General features: G+C 40.5%; 1 protein-coding gene across 8 annotated transcripts in view; it reads right to left on the bottom strand.

Annotated features, from left to right (window-relative positions):
- Window positions 1-7457: 7457 nt before the first annotated feature.
- CEP192 (centrosomal protein 192) overlaps window positions 7458-20445 on the bottom strand; it is a 93559-nt gene continuing 80571 nt past the window's right edge. For 4 of the 8 annotated variants that reach the window (XM_033439489.2, XM_033439490.2, XM_033439495.2 and 1 more), the window contains 5 exons: window positions 17091-17210; window positions 16577-16698; window positions 15008-15137; window positions 14523-14581; window positions 8034-8516 (listed from right to left, as the gene is read on the bottom strand). In XM_033439489.2, coding sequence (XP_033295380.1) covers window positions 8345-8516; window positions 14523-14581; window positions 15008-15137; window positions 16577-16698; window positions 17091-17210 — 603 coding nt within the window. In that variant the 3' untranslated portion in view covers window positions 8034-8344. Of the gene's footprint in view, window positions 7906-8033; window positions 8517-14522; window positions 14582-15007; window positions 15138-16576; window positions 16699-17090; window positions 17211-20445 lie in introns of those variants that run through there. The other 4 variants (XM_033439491.2, XM_033439493.2, XM_004276074.4 and 1 more) reach the window with 4 other exon arrangements.

Here is a 20445-nt window from a genome sequence, read left to right as displayed (position 1 = left end):
CTGTGCCTCTGAGATGGGAGAGCCAACTTCAGGACACTGGTCCACAAGAGGCCTCCCAGCTGCACATAATATCAAACAGCAAAAATCTCCGAGAGATCTCCATCTCAACGCCAGCACCCAGCTTCACTCAACGACCAGCAAGCTACAGTGCTGGACATCCTATGCCAAACAACTAGCAAGACAGGAACACAACCCCACCCATTAGCAGAGAGGCTGCCCAAAATCATAATAAGTCTACAGACACCCCAAAACACACCACCAGACGTGGACCTGCCCACCAGAAAGACAAGATCCAGCCTCATCCACCAGAACACAGGCACTAGTACCCTCCCCACCAGGAAGCCTACACAACCCACTGAACCAACCTTGGCCACTGGGGACTGACACAAAAAACAACAGGAACTACGAACCTTCAGCCTGCAAAAAAGGAGACCCCAAACACAGTAAGATAAGCAAAATGAAAAGACAGAAAACCACACAGCAGATGAAGGAGCAAGATAAAAACCCACCAGACCTAACAAATGAAGAGGAAATAGGCAGTCTACCTGAAAAAGAATTCAGAATAATGATAGTAAGGTTGATCCGAAATCTTGGAGATAGAATGGACAATAGAATGGACAAAATGCAAGAATCAGTTAACAAGGACCTAGAAGAACTAAAGATGAAACAAGCAACGATGAACAACATGATAAATGAAATTAAAAGTACTCTAGATGGGATCAATAGCAGAATAACTGAGGCAGAAGAACGGATAAGTGACCTGGAAGATAAAATAGTGGAAATAACTACTGCAGAGCAGAATAAAGAAAAAAGAATGAAAAGAACTGAGGACAGTCTCAGAGACCTCTGGGACAACATTAAACGCACCAACATTCGAATTATAGGGGTTCCAGAAGAAGAAGAGAAAAAGAAAGGGACTGGGAAAATATTTGAAGAGATTATAGTTGAAAACTTCCCTAATATGGGAAAGGAAATAGTTAATCAAGTCCAGGAAGCACAGAGAGTCCCATACAGGATAAATCCAAGGAGAAACACGCCAAGACACATATTAATCAAACTGTCAAAAATTAAATACAAAGAAAACATATTAAAAGCAGCAAGGGAAAAACAACAAATAACACACAAGGGAATCCCCATAAGGTTGACAGCTGATCTTTCAGCAGAAACTCTGCAAGCCAGAAGGGAGTGGCAGGACATACTGAAAGTGTTGAAGGAGAAAAACCTGCAACCAAGATTACTCTACCCAGCAAGGATCTCATTCAGATTTGATGGAGAAATTAAAACCTTTACAGACAAGCAAAAGCTGAGAGAGTTCAGCACCACCAAACCAGCTCTACAACAACTGCTAAAGGAACTTCTCTAGGCAAGAAACACAAAAGAAGGAAAAGACCTACAATAACGAACCCAAACCAATTAAGAAAATGGGAATGGGAACACACATATCGATAATTACCTTAAATGTAAATGGACTAAATGCTCCCACCAAAAGACACAGATTGGCTGAATGGATACAAAAACAAGACCCATATATTTGCTGTCTACAAGAGACCCACTTCAGACCTAGAGACACATACAGACTGAAAGTAAGGGGATGGAAAAAGGTATTTCATGCAAATGGAAACCAAAAGAAAGCTGGAGTAGCAATTCTCATATCAGACAAAATAGACTTTAAAACAAAGACTATTAGAAGAGACAAAGAAGGACACTACATAATGATCAAGGGATCGATCCAAGAGGAAGATATAACAATTGTAAATATTTATGCACCCAACATAGGTGCACCTCAATACATAAGGCAAATACTGACAAACATAAAAGGGGAAATCGACAGTAACACATTCATAGTAGGGGACTTTAACACCCCACTTTCACCAATGGACAGATCATCCAAAATGAAAATAAATAAGGAAACACAAGCTTTAAATGATACGTTAAACGAGATGGAGTTAATTGATATTTATAGGACATTCCATCCAAAAACAACAGAATACACATTTTTCTCAAGTGCTCATGGAACATTCTCCAGGATAGATCATATCTTGGGTCACAAATCAAGCCTTGGTAAATTTAAGAAAATTCAAATTGTATCAAGTATCTTTTCCGACCACAACGCTATGAGGCTAGATATCAATTACAGGAAAAGATCTGTAAAAAATACAAACACATGGAGGCTAAACAATACACTACTTAATAACGAAGTGATCACTGAAGAAATCAAAGAGGAAATCAAAAAATACCTAGAAACAAATGACAATGGAGACACGACGACTCAAAATCTATGGGATGCAGCAAAAGCAGTTCTAAGAGGGAAGTTTAGCAATACAATCTTACCTTAAGAAACAGGAAACATCTCGAATAAACAACTTAAACTTGGGCCTAAAGCAATTAGAGAAAGAAGAACAAAAAAACCCCAAAGTTAGCAGGAGGAAAGAAATCATAAAAATCAGATCAGAAATAAATGAAAAAGAAATGAAGGAAACGATAGCAAAGATCAATAAAACTAAAAGCTGGTTCTTTGAAAGGATAAACAAAATTGATAAACCATTAGCCAGACTCATCAAGAAAAAAAGGGAGAAGACTCAAATCAATAGAATTAGAAATGAAAAAGGAGAAGTAACAACTGACACTGCAGAAATACAAAAGATCATGAGAGATTACTACAAGCAACTCTATGCCAATAAAATGGACAACCTGGAAGAAATGGACAAATTCTTAGAAAGGCACAACCTGCCAAGACTGAATCAGGAAGAAATAGAAAATATGAACAGACCAATCACAAGCACTGAAATTGAAACTGTGATTAAAAATCTTCCAACAAGCAAAAGCCCAGGACCAGATGGCTTCACAGGCGAATTCTATCAAACATTTAGAGAAGAGCTATCACCTATCCTTCTCAGACTCTTCCAAAATATAGCAGAGGGAGGAACACTCCCCAACTCATTCTACGAGGCCACCATCACCCTGATACCAAAACCAGACAAGGATGTCACAAAGAAAGAAAACTACAGGCCAATATCACTGATGAACATAGATGCAAAGATCCTCAACAAAATACTAGCAAACAGAATCCAACAGCACATTAAACGGATCATACACCATGATCAAGTGGGGTTTATTCCAGGAATGCAAGGATTCTTCAATATACGCAAATCAATCAATGTAATACACCATATTAACAAATTGAAGGAGAAAAACCATATGATCATCTCAATAGATGCAGAGAAAGCTTTTGACAAAATTCAACACCAATTTATGATTAAAAACCCTACAGAAAGTAGGCATAGAGGGAACTTTCCTCAACATAATAAAGGCCATATATGACAAACCCACAGCCAACATCGTCCTCAATGGTGAAAAACTGAAAGCATTTCCACTAAGATCAGGAACAAGACAAGGTTGCCCACTCTCACCACTCTTATTCAACATAGTTTTGGAAGTTTTAGCCACAGCAATCAGAGAAGAAAAGGAAATAAAAGGAATCCAAATCGGAAAAGAAGTAGTAAAGCTGTCACTGTTTGCAGATGACATGATACTATACATAGAGAATCCTAAAGATGCTACCAGAAAACTACTAGAGCTAATCAATGAATTTGGTAAAGTAGCAGGATACAAAATTAATGCACAGAAATCTCTGGCATTCCTATACACTAAGGATGAAAAATCTGAAAGTGAAATCAAGAAAACACTCCCATTTACCATTGCAACAAAAAGAATAAAATACCTAGGAATAAACCTACCTAAGGAGACAAAAGACCTGTATGCAGAAAATTATAAGACACTGATGAAAGAAATTAAAGATGATACAAATAGATGGAGAGATATACCATGTTCTTGGATTGGAAGAATCAACATTGTGAAAATGACTCTACTACCCAAAGCAATCTACAGATTCAATGCAATCCCTATGAAACTACCACTGGCATTTTTCACAGAACTAGAACAAAAAATTTCACAATTTGTATGGAAACACAAAAGACCCCGAATAGCGAAAGCAATCTTGAGAACGAAAAATGGAACTGGAGGAATCAGGCTTCCTGACTTCAGACTATACTACAAAGCTACAGTAATCAAGACAGTATGGTACTGGCACAAAAACAGAAATATAGATCAATGGAACAGGATAGAAAGCCCAGAGATAAACCCACGCACATATGGTCACCTTATCTTTGACAAAGGAGGCAGAAATGTACAGTGGAGAAAGGACAGCCTCTTCAATAAGTGGTGCTGGGAAAACTGGACAGCTACATGTAAAAGTATGAGATTAGATCACTCCCTAACACCATACACAAAAATAAGCTCAAAATGGATTAAAGACGTAAATGTAAGGCCAGAAACTATCCAACTCTTAGAAGAAAACATAGGCAGAACACTCTATGACATAAATCACAGCAAGGTCCTTTTTGACCCACCTAGGGAAATGGAAATAAAAACAAAAGTAAACAAATGGGACCTAATGAAACTTAAAAGCTTTTGCGCAGCAAAGGAAACCATAAACAAGACCAAAAGACAACCCTCAGAATGGGAGAAAATATTTGCAAATGAAGCAACTGATAAAGGATTAATCTCCAAAATTTATAAGCAGCTCATGCAGCTTAATAACAAAAAAACAAACAACCCAATCCAAAAATGGGCAGAAGACCTAAATAGACATTTCTCCAAAGAAGATATACAGAGCGCCAACAAACACATGAAAGAATGCTCAACATCACTAATCATTAGAGAAATGCAAATCAAAACTACAATGAGATATCATCTCACACCAGTCAGAATGGCCATCATCAAAAAATCTACAAACAATAAATGCTGGAGAGGGTGTGGAGAAAAGGGAACCCTCTTACACTGTTGGTGGGAATGTAAATTGATACAGCCACTGTGGAGAACAGTATGGAGGTTCCTTAAAAAGCTACAAATAGAACTACCATATGACCCAGCAATCCCACTACTGGGCATATACCCTGAGAAGACCAAAATTCAAAAAGAGTCATGTACCAAAATGTTCGTTGCAGCTCTATTTACAATAGCCCAGAGATGGAAACAACCTAAGTGTCCATCATCGGATGAATGGATAAAGAAGATGTGGCACATATATACAATGGAATATTACTCAGCCATAAAAAGAGACGAAATTGAGCTATTTGTAATGAGGTGGATAGACCTAGAGTCTGTCATACAGAGTGAAGTAAGTCAGAAAGAGAGAGACAAATACCGTATGCTAACACATATATATGGAATTTAAGAAAAAAAAATGTCATGAAAAACCTAGGGGTGAAACAGGAATAAAGACACAGACTTACTAGAGAATGGACTTGAGGCTATGGGGAGGGGGAAGGGTAAACGGTGACAAAGCGATAAAGAGGCATGGACATATATACACTACCAAACGTAAGGTAGACAGCTAGTGGGAAGCAGCCGCATAGCACAGGGAGATCAGCTCGGTGCTTTGTGACCGCCTGGAGGGGTGGGATAGGGAGGGTGGGAGGGAGGGAGACGCAAGTGGGAAGAGATATGGGAACATATGTATATATATAACTGATTCATTTTGTTGTGAAGCTGAAACTAACATACCATTGTAAAGCAATTATACTCCAATAAAGATGTTAAAAAAAACATTATTGTGTGAAGCAACCTGTCATCCATTTGTAAGATAGTAATATTATCCATATGCTCTTGATATTTCCATGGAAATACTTAGACACAGAAGCTCAGTGGATGCATCCACTTGTTCAAAGCATGAACCCTCTCCCCCACACCCCCATACTTTACCCACTGAGGCTTCAGAGGTGAACCGCCTTCGGCATAGGTGCCCATCAGTCGGCTGGGCACCTTCCCCGAGCACCTGGAAGGCAGGTAGGGAAGGTGCCCCATGGAGGGGCAGTGCTGGGAGGTGCCCCTCCCCCTACCAAGAAGGACAGGCCTGTGGAAGCACAAGGGAGGGGGGACCAGGCCAAGGAGGAGGATCCGAGCTGGCCCGGCTCTGGTGGCACACGGGTCTCCCCTGAGTTTAGGAAGATGGCTCCAGAGAAGCTGACGCAGAGTCGCCCTTGTGCCCGAAAGCACAAGGGCAATGGTGGCGGCTGTGGGTGGCACCCTGGCATCTGGCGTGGCGGGGTCTGCGTTGTGCCTGCTGGCCTCACAGCTCTCAGGGAGCAAGTCTCACATGCAGCCAAGTCCACAACGTGGCATTTCCTCAGGCCGACCCCACAGAACAGCCATTTTGTGGGTCATCCCAAACGCAGGGAGGACCTCCTCAAGCGAACAGCGTGGGGCTTCCCACCGACCTGAGGGCAGGTCAGCACAACAGTGGCCCTGGGCCTGGGTCAGACTTGCTCATGGAGCAAACACACAATCACCTCCACATGTGTCCGTGCATCTTCTGGGGTCAGCACCGGGCGCAGGAGAAGTAATGGTTATAACACCCCTGGGAGGATTGCGTTTCCAGCCACACTCTCACCACCGGCCTCTCCTCACCTCGTGTCACAGCCCGTGCTGCTCCGAGGTCGTGCCTGCCCCTGCGGGGCGTCCCCGCCGCACCCCTCCCGTCTGCACGAGCGTCCACGGGCGTCAGAGATGGGAACACGGCCCAGTGCTCAGTGGGCTCAGGGCGCAGTTAAAGACTTACAGGATCCCCTGTCCCAGATCTTTCCCTGGGCATGAAATGAAAAATCTAAAGAGGAAACAAAACAGGGAAGTGTCCACTTTAGGAGTGTGGACATTGAAGAGAGCTGACACTGAAGGAGAGCAGTTTTAATCACAGAGGGATCAAGAGTTGTGGGACTGCCTCTACCCTTCACCTGTGATTACTGACCCATGTGGCAGACGTATAAGACTGTCTTAAATCTGTGCTCAGGAAGGAGAGTGTTTCTCTGTCGCGGTTGTAAATGCTGGGGGTTAGAGCCCTCCTGGCAGCTCTGCACACCCTCCGAGGTCCTTCTGCTCCATCGATAATACCCGGCTGCGACCCCCACGCTGCTGCACAACCACTCACCAGCAATGGCCACAGAGCAATTAATACTCACGTCTCTCCTGGTAGAACCAGGGAACATCACAGCAGGAGAGCACTCCGTCCCCTCGGGCGGCTCACTGCCCTCACTCCCTGTGCCCCGGGTCCCTCTGGTACCTGATGGCAGTGCCCTTCTACACCGGATTCTGGAGTTGTCCCATCCAGCTTTAATTTCAATAAACGCTCTCTTAAAATATACCATCAACCTCTCCAATGTGTCTGCACAGAACGTGGAGCCTGCCCCACTCCGGAGAAAGACAATTTCTTTGAAAGGAAGCTTTCCTTTCTACTCTGGGCAATTAGCTAAAAGACAAAGGAACCAAGAAGGAATTTCTTAAGGGAAACAGAACTGTAATGGAGGAGAAAAATCACAGAACAGACCAAGGCGCTTGGAAATAATTAGCAGAATAAAGTGATATTCTAATGTCTACATGACAGCATATAAAAAACCACCAAATTCAATGGAAATTAAGTTTATTTCTGGATATACCAACTAAAATATATGCCATATTTATTCAGAATATCATAATCAATGCAAAAATAGAACTCTCTTCTCCCCTGTAAAAGTTAAATACAATACTGTAGGATAGTTACATGATTATTTTAGTCAGGTCTTCAGTATTAGCTTCTCAAAAGAACAAATCTATAGTTATAGACATCCAATTTATCATACAAAATATATACAAAGGCGTAACTGTAGTATAGAAAAAAATGAAGTTACCAAAATATAACTTATGTCATTTACTTTACACAAAGTGGACTCTAGTTAACTTTTCCCAAGAGCTTCACCAATGAGTCGAATGGCGACACTCTTGCCTTCGTCGGTTTGAACAACGAGCAAAGCTTCAAACTTGCCCACAGACCTGGGCTTGAACTGCACAGGCATGTTGATGTAGTGCTGGGCTCTGCAGAGAGAAAGGGGTGTCAACACCAAGGCCACGGCACACGGAGCCCCTCCAGCCTCACGATGCCTGGCGGAGAGCAAACACGGTCAAGGAAGCAGGAGCCAAGAGGCCCAGGGCCTGGTGCTGCATCTGTAGAAGCAGGAGGCCACCGGCCCCCGAAAGGTCAGGGAGCACGTGCCACCAACCGCCCCCGGGGCAGCAGGACCAACATTTACAGGGCTGGTGGGTTTTGCTCCAAATTTCATATGAAACCTTCCAAAAGTCTTCTTGAAAATTTATTTTCAGATTCTATCGAGGCAGGTAATGAATGCCCTGTGCTTAAAAGTAGTACATGGGCGGGGGGTTGTTTTTGCTCATAAAACGAGGTCCCAAAAGCTTCAAAAATACACCTTTATTCCCAGGGAATGAGACAAAGGCACTTTCCCACACCTGTGTGATGTCACCAACTTTCTGTCTTAATCATTTTTGAGTGAAACTTTACAGCTTTCAGACTCTCCTCAGAGGGCAGGGGCCCCGCCCTTGATCTCAACCACACGTGTTCAGGATCAGCCATTGGATCTGACCTGTGCTTTTGTTTCCAGCATGTTTCCTGATGAACCCAGCACAGTGGGCTAGAAATTCAGAAAACAGTCTAAGTTTTTCAAAGCCCTTTTCCTGCATGTAACTGATAACGCAGAATATACATATTTAAAGTCTGGGTCATTTTCCCCCAATGCATTTACCTCATTTCCCCACATCAAAGTTAAGGTGCCTTTAAAAAAACTGGTATCTTTCGACGGCACTGACAAAGGACAATTTTCTCTTTCATGTTAGCATCTCAATCCTCAGAATGACGTAGTACAATCTGCCAACCTAAGAGGCTTTTTTAACTTATGAATTACTAAAAGCATTAAAATACCCCAAGTAAATCTCTAGAGGATCTCATTATTAACATGGAATAAAGAAACCCATATTTAACTGAGGAAGGGTTTTGAAAAACATATTATGACAAACATGTATCCCCTGCTTTAGATTTACAGACACTGAATAAATGGGGGGTGCAACTTAAAAAGAACCACGGATTCACACAACTCCAGCACCAGCAGTGCGGCGAAGCAGTGACTGTGCTGTTACCAAGAGGGCTTTACGCTCTCTCCACATACATGCACGCTCACATACACATGCACACTCCCACCCCCCCACAGCACACACTCACACCCCACACACATGCACACTCACACACACATATACACACGCACACTCACATACACACACCACACACATATAAACACACTGCACACACACACACACACACACACACGGGAACACGTAATAGGAAAGCACATAGACACAACACAGAGATCTAGTTCAAAACCTCCTACCATCCAATGACGAATTTTGCAGCAGAGGCCCCAGAGCAAGCAGCAGGAGGTACAGAGGCAGGGCCGGCGGGGTGCCCGGAACCCCCTCACCCCTCATGCCCATGAACCTACAAATTACAGCAACCGTAATTTTTCTTTTTCTTTAACTTAAAATGAGCACTTTGCTGCTCCCTGGCTTCCCTCTGAAGGACACAGCAGGGCCTGGCCGCTCAGCCGCAGGGGCTGGCTCACCAGGACCTGCATGCGCTGCTGTGAGCCCAGCAGACGGGGCCTTAGCTGCAATGTCTCAGCAGAGATTAGACTTGAACAAAGTTAACAGAGGATGCTTTCGGGGGTAAGTGGAAACACAACAAATTCTTCTTAAAAAGACATGAGAAAGAGATGATCACGTACAGCCCAAGACAGAACCTTTACCAAAAAACTGCTCATTAATGCTCCTTTTCCATTAGCTCCTTCACAATCTACCGCTTTCCGTGGATGACATAAACCTGCCCAACACACGCCCTCCCCCAGTACCTCCGCCTAAGGCAAAACCCCCAGGATGTGCGGGGCTCCCGCCTACTGATCTGCAGTCAGCTGACAGTCCCCACCGCACGAGGACAGCCCGGGAGAGGGGCCTCCTGGGAGGGCGTACCCGAGGTGACGGAAGCCGCACTACTACTTGGGGAGTGGGGTTCACGGGTCCCAGGGCAAGCGGCCCCTGAGGAAGAGAACGTGACCACAGGGGACAGGGAGGGGCTCCCCAGGAGCCTCGGCACAGACTGTCTACCCGCCACAGACTGTCTACCCGCCGAGGCCAGCCTCGCCATACCGGCCCCCTACAGCTCATGAGCCCGTCCAGGGTCCAACAGTCTCGTTCTCGGGACAGGTACAAAGCCCTCCGCGCCTGCACTGACAGCAGCCCCTGCCTCAGTTTGCGGAAGAATTCTCAGGTGAGCTCCACTTTAGGAGAGTGGACACTGAAGAGAGCTGACAAACCGCTACTTCTCCAAAATAGAAAGAAGTCATTCTTACATATGAAAAAACCAGCTTTCCCACCTTCCTTTACGTAAGACTTAAGACTTAAGCCTACGGACATGTCATGAGAGAAGACTTTTCTACGACTTAGAGTTTACTTCACCTTGTTGAACAGATCAAAGTTACTGCTTTGCACGCATGGTTTTCTTATTCATATTTCATCAAGTTTACACTGAGTTGCTAATTATTAAAGTTGATGCTGGAATCTGTAACATTATATATTTATCCTAAGTTCCATAATGAAATGCATCAGAATAACTTTACCTGCCACCAATAAAGTATAAAATTACCTTATTTAAATTTCTTTTCAAAGTATAAAAAGTTAAAAACATTTTAAAATAATATGTTTGAAGAGTATAAGCAAACAAAATGTATTTTGTGATGCTATTTTAAATGCTAGCTTATGTAAACTGCCCGAATTTTGCTTAATTACAAAATAGTTTCTCATGTTTCTAAGTTCTCTTAGATGTTGTGACATGACCTAGGCTGCAGAGAAAAGCACTGAGTGTCTAATTCAGGACAGCTTAAAATGTTCTAGCACTGGAATGGCAAGTCACCAAGTTCAACTCTATAAAAATGTCTACTTTTAGATTACTAGAATGAACACATTTTATATTTTAAAATTGGTTTTTAGACAAGTTGAAACTAAGCAAAACGCCATCTCATTTATAAAGGTTCCTTGTTAGGAATGCTTTAAGCATCACGCCTGTCATGTCAACAGCACTGCAGGGAGCTGTGCGTGATGAGGAGGAGGAAGTGCTGCTGGGACACAAGATGGGCACCCAGGCGCACGAGGAAGGAGGACACTACCCGCTGGTCACAGGGGTAGGAGAAGGAAACTGAAGGTGGCAATTATGAAAATACTCTGACATGTTAACTGCCAAAATTACATTTCAATTTAGGTCGTGTGGTCTCCTGTGAAGGTCTAACAGCTCACTGGTGACCACAAACTGCCTGTGGGCCTCACTCAGCTGGCTGGTCCCTACAGCCCTGCTAGGCCAGAGGCTGCCGCATGTAATGCTATTGGGATCGAACACAAACAGGTTCTTTTTCTACAAAGAATCAAGAAGGAGCTGATTTACAAATTTCAGCTAAAATATAATTCAATTTTTAAAAATCTGTGAAAGCAAATTAAGCAAAGAACATAACATCAGAAGAGAATTTGAAACTACAGTGTATTTAATGATGAAAGCTGAAAAAGGAATGTTTATCTCCAGGTAAGTTGACTGCATCATCCTTCAGCCATAAAATGGGCAAGTGATTTAACAAGTTATTGTAAGTAACGAGTCCTTACCAAAACTGTAGATGAGCTGAATGCAAACAGTGTTTTTTAAAAAGCTGCTAGGCTCTTCAAGGGAATTTTTTTTAAATCTGAAGGTTTCTTGAACTTTTTTTAAAAAGACTTTTTTAAAGATAAAAGCTCCTTGAAACAAAAATCTGAAGCCCGTCCAGTAAGCTGTGACAGGTATACACTGGTTTACACATAAGTATTCCACCCCCTCTGCTTCACGTTTAAAGACACACACCTGCAAAACGCTGACCAAGCTCAGGGATGTGAACGAGACACAGAGTAAACGGGAAGCAGAGTTAATAAGGCCGTTATGATAAAGTTCAAATTCAGATAATAACGGTGTTCAGGACAGATCACTTACTCAGTATCAATTTGTACTCTGTTACTAAAAAGTGTCACAATTGGGAATTTAAACAACCTATTTTTAAATAGGTGAATTGTTTCTGCAGCTCTGCCTCAGTTCAGCAGAGCCAACCTACTCTACTGACTGTGGAATGTCGCCAGTCTCAGGCCGTCATGGGAGGGACCCACAGACAAGAGCTCAGGGCAGAAAAGCGGGAAAGCTCAGCCTTAGGAGTGCTGTAAACCCAGGCCCCCCTCATCCATGTTCTCACTGAAGGGACCGGCTGGGAAAGCACCGACAGAAACCATGATGCTCTATCGACATTGTGGGTCCTGCTGGGGCTCCCCACGACCACCTCTCACATACTCCTGTAACGAGTCCAGGCTGCCAGTGGCTTTTCATCTCCATTTCACAAATTAGGAAACTGAGGCTCAGAGAAGTTAAGTCCATGGTAGCTTTCTAGGTATATTCATTGCTGACTCTGCACAACTCGTGCCTTTAGGTTGGGCTCCTGAGAGGCAGGTTTCATAGCACATGGGATGGGGGAGGGGGGACGAGAAGGGGAAGAAAGGACGAGAGGTGGAGAGAACGGTCCCCACGACTCATCTTCCAGTATCTGGAGGTAAGTGTAAGCTTCTGAGTCAGTGCTGCTGGGCTAGTAACTCAGAGACAGCCCTTGAACGCCTGCAAGTGGGCCAAGTTTTCACAAAATATAACATGTTTCTGGGACAGCCTCTTGATGCTAAAATGAAAGATCTTATAATAACTAAATTGTTTAATTAAAGATTCAAAGATGAAGATAAAATTATTTTTCAGTATTAAGTGCAACAGAACTCTACTGTTAAAATTCTAAATAACAGTGACAACCCAGTTTGAGATTTCAGCCTTTATGTACATCATATGGAAAAAGAAAATTAGCAAGACCCTAAAACAATTAACAAAATGGCAGTAAGTACATACCTATCAATAATTACTTTACATGTAAATGGATTCAATGCTCCAGTCAAAAGAGCAGCTGAATGGATACAAAAACAAGGCCCGTATATATGCTGCTACAAAAGTCACTTAAGATCTAAAGACACTCATAGACTGACAGTGAGAGGATGGAAAAAGGTATTATATGGAAGCAACCCAAGTGCCCATCAACAGATGAACGGATAAAGATGTGGTGTAGATACACAGTGGAATACTACTCAGCCATAAAGAAGAGTGAAATCTTGCCATTTGCAATAACATGAATGGACCTGGAGGATATTATGCTAAGTGAAATAAGTCAGAGAGAGACAAATACTGTATGATTTCACTTCCATGTGGAATCTAAAAAACAAAACAAATGAACAAACATAACAAAACAGAAATAGAGTCATAGATACAAAGACAAAACAGGTGGTTGCCAGAGGGGATGGGGGTAGGAGGAAGAAAGAAATAGGTGAGGGAGATTAAGAGATACAAACGTCCACAGTTCCAAAATAAATGAATCACATGTATGAAATGTACAGCGTGGGGAATATAGTCAATAACTATGTAATATCTTTGTGTGGTAATGTATCATCCTAGATTTAGTGTGGTAATCAGTTTCAAACGTATAGAAATAAAAACATATAGAAATACAGGAATTAACAGTGTTGTAGGTCAATTATACTTCAAAAACAAATGCATAGAAAAGATCAGATTTGTGGTTACCAGAGGCAGGGGGTTGGGGGAGGGAGAACTGGATGATGAGACAGTCAAAAAGTACAAACTTCCAGTTGTAAGGTTAAGTACGTACCAGGGATATGATGTACAACACGATAAATATACTGAACATGTTGTACATTATATATGAAAGTTGTTAAGAGAATAAATCCTAACAGTTCACATCGCAGGAAAAAAAATTTTTTCTATGTCTTTAATTTTGTATCTATATGAGATGATGGTGTTCACAAAACTTATTGTGATAATCATTTCATCATGTATGTAAGTCAAATCATTATGCTGTATACCTCAAACTTACACAGTGCTGTATGCCAATTATGTCAATAAAACTGAAAGAATATATATACATAATACACCTTAAAAATAAATAAAAACAAACACATTTTTAAAAAAAGAAAATAAGCAAGGATGACAAGAAAATGTAGCCCTGATTTAAGAACAATACAGGGTTATTTGAAGAATGACAACTGGAAAATAGGATAATAAAATTTTCCCAATTAATCTGGGAAGGTTTTTGTCCTAATTAGTTAAAATTTAAATCCCTGATTCTCAGTGTAGTGAAAATAACATGTGACGCAGAAATCACTCTAAAGTTAATCACAAGATAATTAAGGTTCTATGTAAGTATATGGCTGTCAAAATACTGGGAAACAGGAGTCACGCACTAAGTCCAAACACTGCGCAAGTTTGAGTTGCTACTCGCCACACGTACCCACAGGTCACGGACTGTTTCCCTAGCAGGTTCCTTGTCTCCTTCACCACGTGCTTGGTGCTCTGTGGTGTTGGTGAGGAGGATGAGGGGTTGCAACAGAGACAGACCTCACAGTCCTAACCCCCAAGAGCAATCTCAGGCTCCTGAACACAAAGACCTGCACTAGGATGAGAACATTTTGATTTATGATAAACTCACCTCAAAGAATATTTTGAATGTTTGACGTAGAAAGGTTCTCTGGGACTTAAAAACTTGAGCTGGAATTTAATATGAAACATTTTATGAAGTTATACAAGTTAGATATTTGTGCATACTTAAATCAACATACCGTATAGCCACAAAATGAGGTAAAACGATAAATGCTCATGAAAACACTTAGGGGAAGTTTAATGAGTTTATTCTAGTTCTAACTGGAGTAAATGTTATCCAGAAATATGCTGGTGTGATAGTACAGAAGAAAACAAGAGGAAAAATTAAAAAATGAAAACAAATACTAAATAATTTTCAGGTAAAGGATCATGAAATTCACTTGAGTTTCTTTTCAAATAACGGTATTAAGGCATTTTAAAACTTAACTATTATAACTTAATCTATAAAACAAGCTTCTAATTATCAGGAAAATGTTTATCAAATAGTAGAATACACTTACTTTTCCAAAACCCACAGCAAGATTTCCAACTTACCAAGTGTGTAATAAAAGAATTATTTCGCAAATTGACTTTCAACGTCCTTGACTCCCCAACTCTCGTTGGCAGAAACCGATACACATCTTCTGGGGCATAAACTCCACGGTGGGTGAGGTCAAGCTGCCTGCTATGGAGATAGGTCTGAAGGTTAACTATTTAAAATCCATAGTAACTTAAACTATTTGTATATATTACATTATGAAGTGTGGCTTTGTTTTCTCCCGCAACTCAGTTAAAGTAGCTCTGTAAAGGCGACTGACTAATGTGTGTTAAGACAAACTGCTGGCGGCAGGAAGTGTCCAGGGGTGCAGGGAAGCAGCTGAGACAGCAGCAGCGCTTCCTCCTCCCTGAGAGGAACTTAACATATTTTCCTTACAAGCACCTTCCTCCACAACTAAGTTAGACCTAAATGTTAGTTAACTAAAGATTATAAGAAACATTTTCATGTAAGTCAGAAAGAAAAAGACAAATACCATATGATATCACTTATATGTGGAATCTAAAATACGACACACATGATCATATCTAAGAAACAGAAACAGACTCATGGACATAGAGAACAGACTGGAGGTTGCCAAGAGGGAGGGGGGTGGGGGAAGATGGAGTGGGAGGTTGGGGTTAGCAGATGTAAGCTTTTATACAGAGAATGGATAAACAACAAGGTCCTACTGTATAGCACAGGGAACTATATTCAATATCCTGTAATAAACCATAATGGAGAAGAATATTAAAAAAAGAATGTATATATATGTATAACTGAATTGCTTTGCTGTGCAGCAGGAATTAATACAACACTGTAAATCAACTATACTTCAATTTAAAAAAAGTTAAAAAAAAAACATATCCCTGAAAAAAAAATTTTTTTTTCATTAGGTAAAACATTTACATACTACCACTAAAGCTTTGTAAGCTGCTGGTATAACATACATTTTTCGAAGTTTTTAAGAATCTACTTTCATACACTGTGTTTTGGAATGTAAATTGGAACAGCTACTTTGGGAACATTCTTTGGCAGTTTAAGGTTAAATAAATTTCTACCGTATGACCCAGCAATTCTACTCTTAGATATTTTTACCCAAAAGAAATGAAAAAATATGTCCACAGAAATACACATATAATAATATTCACTGCACCTTCATTCACAAGGGCTCCAAGTCAGAAGCCACCAAATGCTAAAAGGAAAATGAAACAATCGTGATGTGCTCCTATGATGGGGCACGAGAACTCAACAACGAAAGGAACAAACCATAGGTACACTCACCAACACGGATGATCCCGAAATCACTACGTTAAGTGAAAGCCAGACACAACTTGAGTGCACATGTGCATGAAATTCCACAAAACTATGGCAACACACAGGAACAGAACAAATCCTGGGTGAGGGTGTGGGTGGCTGCAGAGAGGCATGCATGTGAGGACGCTCCAGGAGAGAGAAACGGTCTCTACCTGGCTGCAGTGGGGGTGACGTACGTCAATCACAGGTAAGCCACTGGGCATTTTACCGAATGTAATTATACCTCAATAAAGCCCTGGGAAAAATTCATGAGAATGACAGAAACAACATACCCAGGTATGAGAGCAGACGCCTCTGATACAGGTTGTCTTCGGGGCTTAAGTAAATTATCTATTTTAATGAGGCTATTTGTGGAAATGCGTGAATTTTCAAGCTCACGTTCTGCTTTGACACTCTGTATAAAAAAAACACAGGGTGGAGGAGGAGAAATAAACATGTGGACACTTACCTATTTGAATTCTATTACTTCCTTCCTAATTTTTAAAAAGGAGATTTAAGATTTCTAAATTCCTTTAATCACAAAATGCTTTATCTTGCACTGTTTCTTTCTCTCTCTCTTTCTCACACACACACACAAACACACAATCTTACCTAATTAAGGCAAACAAATTTCATAGAGCCAATCAATAAAGACACATAAGAAAACTAAGATGGTAAGAATCTATAACAGAATTAATGGGATAACAATAATACCAAAAACAACAGGCCAGTTTTTCATGCCAGTTTCCCTTGGTGTCTTTAAAAAAACACACCCAATAATTTACTTAAATTCAGTGTAACACTCACGTGTCCAGAGAGCTGGAATCTCAAGGTGTGCTTCAGGTGAGGCTCTTTAAGAGGGTGACACTCAACGTCCCAAAACTGGGCATAGTCTCCTCTATCTCTGGGCAAAAACGTGATGGAGACCTACAAACAACACATCCAGGAGAGAAATTCAGACACGGAACCTTACACACATGCAGTTAGATTACCAATTCAAAGTGTGGTATGAAAAACTTGAAGGGAAAAATGTCTTTGCTTTGGCTAATTCTGCCATTAATCAGATCCAAGTATACTTTTCTTTAAGGCTTTAAGTAACATATTCCTCAAAATGTAAATTTTTTAATTAAAAAAAAGTTATTAATTACTGTAGCTCTGTAGTACAGTCTAAAGTCAGGAAGCCTGACTGCTCCAGCTCCATCTTTCTTTCTCAAGACTGCTTTGGCTATCTGGGGTCTTTTGTGTTTCCAATCAAATTTAAAAATTTTTTGTACTAGTTCTGTGAAAAATGCCATTGTTATTTTGATAGGGATTGCACTGAATCTATAGATTGCCTTGGGTAGTATGGTCATTTTAATAATATTAATTCTTCCAATCCAAGAACACAGTACATCTGTTGTCATCTTTAATTTCTTTCATCAGTGTCTTACAGTTTTCTGAGTACAGGTCTTTTGCCTCCTTAGGTAGGTTTATTCCTAAGTATTTTATTCTTCTTGATGCAATGGTAAATGGGATTGTTTCCTTTTCCCTTTCTGATAGTTTGTTGTTACTGTACAGAAATGTAACAGATTTCTGTATGTTAATTTTGTATCCTGCAACTTTAGCAAATTCATAATAAGTTCTAGTTTTCTGGTATAGAAAATCCAGGATTTTCTAAGCATAGTATCGTATCATATGGAAACAGTGAGTTTTACTTCTTTTCCAATTTGGATCCATTTTATCTCTCTTTCTTCTCTGATTACCGTGGCTAGGACTTCCAAAACTATGTTGAATAATAGTAGCGAGAGTGGACATTCTTGTCTTGTTTCTGACCTACGAGGGAATGCTTTCAACTTTTCACCGTTGAGTATGATGTTACCTGTGGGTTTGTCAAATACGGCATTTATAATGTTGAGGTATGTTCCCACTTTCTGAAGAGTTTTAAATCATAAACGGATGTTGAATTTTATCAAAAGCTTTTTCTACATCTATTGAGATGATCATATATATTTTTTGTTTTTAATTAATTGATTGATCAATTAATTATTTTGGCTGCTTTGGGTCTTCGTTGCTGTGCGCAGGCTTTCTCTAGTTGCGGCGAGCAGGGGCTACTCTTTGTTGTGGTGCACGGGCTTCTCATTGCGGTTGCTTCTCTTGTTGCGGAGCACAGGCTCTAGGCACGTGGGCTTCAGTAGTTGTGGCGCACAGGCTTAGTTAGTTGCTCCACGGCATGTGGGATCTTCCCAGACCCGGGATCAAACCCGTGTCCCCTGCAATGGCAGGCGGATTCTTAATCACTGCGCTGCCAGGGAAGTCCCTGATCATATGGTTTTTATTCTTCAATGTGTTGATGTGGTGTATCACACTGACTGATTTACAGATATTGAAAAATCCTTGCATCCCTGGGATAAATCCCACTTGATCATGGTGTATGATCCTTTTAATGTATTGTTGGATTCAGTTTGCTAGTACTTTTTTGAGGATTTTTGCATCCATGTTCACCAGTGATATTAGTCTGTAATTTTCTTCTTTGTGTGATATCTTTGCCTGGTTTTGATAACAGGGTGATGATGGCCTCATAGAATGAATTACAAAGTGTTCTTTCTTCTGCAATTTTTTGGAATAGTTTGAGAAGGAGAGGTGTTAACTCTTCTCTAAATGTTTGGTAGAATTCACTATACCACAAAGCTACAGTAATCAAAAACAGCATGGTACTGGCTCCAAAACAGACACATAGATCTATGGAACAGGACAAAAAGCTCAGAAATAAAACCACCCATCTATGGTCAATTATCTACAACAAAGGAGGTAAGAGTATAAAATGGAGAAAGGACAGTCTCCTCAGTAAGTGGTTCTGGGAAAACTGGACAGCTACATGTAAGAGAATGAAATTGGAACATTCTTTAACACCATATACAAAAATAAACTCAAGATGGATTAAAGACCAGAAACCATAAAACTGCTACAGGAAAACAAAGGCAGAACACTCTTTGACATTAATCATAGCAGTACTTTTTTTGGATCTGTCTCCTAAGGTAAAGGAAATAAAAGCAAAAATAAACAAATAGGACCTAATTAAACTTAAAGGCTTTTGCACAGCAAAGGAAACCATCAACAAAATGAAAAGACAACCTACTAAAGGGAGAAAATATTTGCAAATGATATGACCAGTAAGGAGTTAATATCCAACATATATAAAAACCTCACACAACTCAACATCAAAAAACTCAAACAACTGATTAAAAAATGGGCAGAAGAACTGAATAGACATTTATTCAAAGAGGAAATGCAGATGGCCAACAGGCACATGAAAAGATGCTCAACATCACTAATCACCAGGGAAATGCAAATCAAAACCACAATGAGATATCACCTCACACCTGTTAGAATGGCTATCATCAAAAAAAGAACACAAATAACAAATATTGGAGAGAATGTAGAGAAAAGGAAACCCTAGTACACTGTTGGTGGAAATGTAAACTAGTGCAGCCACTATGGAGAAAAGTATGGAGGTTTCTCAAAAAACTAAAAATAGAACTGTCATATGATGCAGTGATTCCACTCCTGAGTATTTACCCAAAAAATTAAAAACTAAAAACACTAATTTGAAAAGATACATGCACCCCAATGTTCACAGAAGCACTACTTACAATTGCCAAGACATGGAAGGAACGTAAGTGTCCATGAATAGACGAATGGATAGAGAAGATGTAGTAATATATATGTGTGTGTGTATGTGTGTATATATATATGTATATATATATACACACATACATATACACACAATGGAATATTACTCATCCATGAAAAAGAATAAAATCATGCCATTTGCATGCCATTTGCATGGATTTGGAAGGCATTGTACTAAGTGGAAGAAGTCAGAGAAAGAAAGACAAATACTGTATGATATCACTTATCTATGGAATCTAAAAAATGCAACAAATAAATAATAAGCAGACTCACAGATGTAGGCAACAAACTAGTGGTTACCAGTGGGGAAAAGGAAGCGGGGAGGGGCAACATAGGGGTAGTGGATTAAGAGGTACTAACTCTTTAGGTATAAATAAGCTACAAGGATATATTGTACAACATGGGGAATATAGCCAATATTGCACAATAACAAATGGAGTATAACCTTTAAAAATTGTGAATCATTATATTGTACACCTGTAACATATGCTAT

Source organism: Orcinus orca, chromosome 15 (assembly GCF_937001465.1).
Source record: "Orcinus orca chromosome 15, mOrcOrc1.1, whole genome shotgun sequence".
Classification (NCBI taxonomy): Eukaryota; Metazoa; Chordata; class Mammalia; order Artiodactyla; family Delphinidae; genus Orcinus; species Orcinus orca.
The sequence above is the reverse complement of the archived record's forward strand: the minus strand, read 5'-3'. Positions and strand labels throughout refer to the sequence as shown.